Source organism: Agrilus planipennis, unplaced genomic scaffold (assembly GCF_000699045.2).
Source record: "Agrilus planipennis isolate EAB-ADULT unplaced genomic scaffold, Apla_2.0 scaffold247, whole genome shotgun sequence".
NCBI lineage: Eukaryota > Metazoa > Arthropoda > Insecta > Coleoptera > Buprestidae > Agrilus > Agrilus planipennis.
In genome coordinates, this window is record NW_020442433.1 from 450,505 (window position 1) to 453,769 (window position 3,265).

Below are 3,265 nucleotides of genomic sequence, written 5' to 3' on the forward strand. Positions count from 1 at the left end.
TTAGTACATTTTTATTTGTTTTGTCTATTAACTTATATGTATAAGCATTTGAAGAAAGAATTTCATTCGCTTACATTTTACATTCGCTTCTATCACATATATTTATTTTTATATATATTTTCCCGAATTATATGTGTTAAGTACATATAATTCGGGAAAATATATTTTTTTTATAAAGTTTAAAGGTAAAATAACGTTGTACCCAGGTACCAACCGTTCACATAAGTACCTATACATGTATCGAAATAAAAGTTGATTTTCTAAAACCAACTCTTGTATTTGTGTGCAGCAACAGTGCGACCAAGTAAGTATATGCTGCATTAGCTCCGTTATTGTAGGAATTAGGAAAACTAAAAAAAATTAGGGACTGATGAGTTAATTGTTATTATTATTATTATTGAATTATTCCTAGATATTTAATGTGCATCGTAGGTTTTATACGAGTCCAACTTGTTTTATTATTGGATTTTCCTTTCACCATTCACCCATATACATAAAGGGTTGTTAGGGTTTATACCGAGTAATTCAAGAAAAATCATAAGAAATCAGGGGTTCATTTGACACTATAGGAAGCGACTTGCAAATGTAATCTTCCAAATTATCTAGTATGTTTTCTAGTTTTAATAACAATAAAATATATAGGGCGAGAAAAACATCTACTTACACTTTTCTTAAAAGATAGATAAAAAAGGGGAGAATTAGTAAAAAAAACTTCAATGCGATGAAACCTACAGTATTAGCATTCAATAAAAAAGAAAATACAATGAAAATGAATTTGGGATGAAGGTCACAAGATAGAAGTTAACGAATTCAAATATCCTTTATGTATATTTAAAAGAAAAAGTGGAGAAGAGTCGCATACCAAAGATGTATGTAAAAGAGCGATAGCAACCATGACACAACTATGAAATATAGGTAAGTGGAAATTCGAAGGTGATCTTATCGTTAGTAAAAGCATGGTGATGTTTAATGTTATCGCGAAAAGTGTATGACAGAAAAAAAGACAAAGAGATAACATTATTTTGAAATAATGCAGAAAAATCATGGGATGCAAAGATAGAAAAAAACAAAATGGGGAAAACAGCGAACAAGTTTATATGAATAAAATAGTAATGGATATAACGCAATTAAGAAGGAGAGATTAAATTGGTGAAAGCATAATTGAATAAAAGAAAATTGTAGCAAGGGTTAGAACACGCAATGAATGGAAAGCAAGTACTTATTGGCTGGATGATCGCAAAAAATTATGCAGACTTTGTGAAACGATAGAAGAAACAACGGACATATTATGCAATGCAACAAAACAGATGATAGTTTGAAGGAAAAAGGGGAAAAAAGATTAGAAAAAGGAGTGGATAGGTAGAAAGTAGTGGAACTACAATTAAATATTCATTATTAATTCAATGCGAACGGTTAATTTAGAAATTCGAAAAAGGTTGTTAAAGGTGCATGTTTGGAGCACGGCGTTGTACGGGTGCGAAATGATGATGATAACGTGGATAGAAAAGATTAGAAATGAGGAAGTATTAGAAAGAATAGGAGAACAGAGAACTCTATGGAAGTCAATAAGAAATAGGCGAGATAGGTTGGTAGGACACCTTCTCAGGCATGAAGGTCTAGTCAGAGACATATTAGTGGCAGAAACGGGAGTTAGGAGGGGTAGACCCAGATTAGAATACTTTTCGCAAATAGTTAAATATGTGGGTTGTTCTAGTTTTAGAGAGATGCGAAGTTAGCTCAGGATAGGAAAGAGTGAAGGTACGTGTCCAACCAGTCTTAGGACTGACGACCTTATGATGATGATGATTAATGCAATAACTGAAAGTTGTGAGCACACTTTGTGTTCTGAAAGATAATTCAGTATATGTATTGGTATAAATAAGTTATTCTCAACAATTAGTTAAAAAAAGTAGCAATTAGCAATAAGTTTAATGTATTATTTACAAAAGCGGCTTCTTAACATTTGAATTTATTTTGAATTACTGTTGTACTCTGTTAGTCCCCACAATATACTTAAAAGCACTCTTGGTCCACCTTGTATGTATTTAAACTAGAGGAATAGGACGAATAGAATAAAAAACAAAAACTTTACTACAAACACAAAGTCGTGTTTCTTTTAATGAGATGTCAATTTTGTAAAGGTTGTCTAATGAAACAGAACTTGATGATTGTAACAATTGAATATTCATCAAATGGAGATAAAATTTATAACATTGAGTGCTGCTACCTTTTCTTAATAATAGACTATATCTTGTATGTAATATATAACTATAAATATTGGATACAGTTAAATAGCTATTTGTGAACGAAAAATTAGCGTCTGATTATTATACCTTTCATTAAAAAATAAAAAACGTTAACCGTGTAATCTGTTGAATAAATTTTTAAATCTAGACTATAAATTATAAAAGCAAAGTGAAACTCGAAAACAATCGATCCTTAGTAAATGAAGCGCTTCTATTACATTATCAGTGGGTACATAATTATTATTGAAATATTCAAAGGAGTGTTTCAACTGTTTCATTTGACATCATATTTTAATTTCCAAATGTAGCGTCTTTATCACTACTTTTGGACGTTATAGAATCCCTCTAAATAAATTACCACGCATTACAAATTGTTTCAAAGTTTGTGGTTGGTTTTTTTTATATAACACTCAAAAACATATTTCGACACGAAAATAACCTCTATGTCAAAATTTGTTGTCGTTAAGCATGAACGAAGTGCGTCTGCACGGATATCATCATTTTTTTTCTGTAATTGTCACTGCAATGAGAAGTACCTAATTTGACCAATTAATTTTTTAAATTTTAACTTTTAAACAACTTATCGAATGAAATATGTTGTACATGTGTTAATAGAGTAATCATAATGGAAAAGCCGACAAACCGAGAAACATCAATTACCCACATGTTTTAAATTTTCAAAAATTCTTTTAACTTTAACATAATGACATTTTTTTTACTATACTGTCGAAAGTACGATATATTTCCCTGATTATGTGTATAAGAAAAAAGCAAAATTTGAGGTTTAATTTCATTCTCACGCCCTGCGTGGAAGATTATACATAATATTAAAATAATCAAGGTATCTTGCCGAATATCATAGCTGGAAACAAAACTTTAGTTTGATAGTAATTGCAGAAAAAAGCGGGCATAATGCCTGCGGGCAATTTTGCCCATTTATATCCACCAGCCAGGATTTCAGAGGGTGTCAGAATCATATTTTATTATATTATTAATATACTATCAAATTAAATTTATTA

The 3,265-nt window shown here is 30.4% G+C and overlaps 1 protein-coding gene across 3 annotated transcripts in view; it reads left to right on the forward strand.

Moving 5' to 3' along the window:
• LOC108740256 (oxysterol-binding protein 1-like) overlaps positions 1 to 3,265 on the forward strand; it is a 14,698-nt gene that overhangs the window by 5,161 nt on the left and 6,272 nt on the right. The window contains exon 1 of one of the 3 annotated variants that reach the window (XM_018474514.2): positions 180 to 915. The exons of the other annotated variants lie outside the window; for them this stretch is intronic. Within the exon in view, the coding sequence (XP_018330016.1) occupies positions 905 to 915 (11 nt within the window). The 5' untranslated portion in view covers positions 180 to 904. Of the gene's footprint in view, positions 1 to 179; positions 916 to 3,265 lie in introns of those variants that run through there. 3 annotated transcript variants of the gene reach the window in all.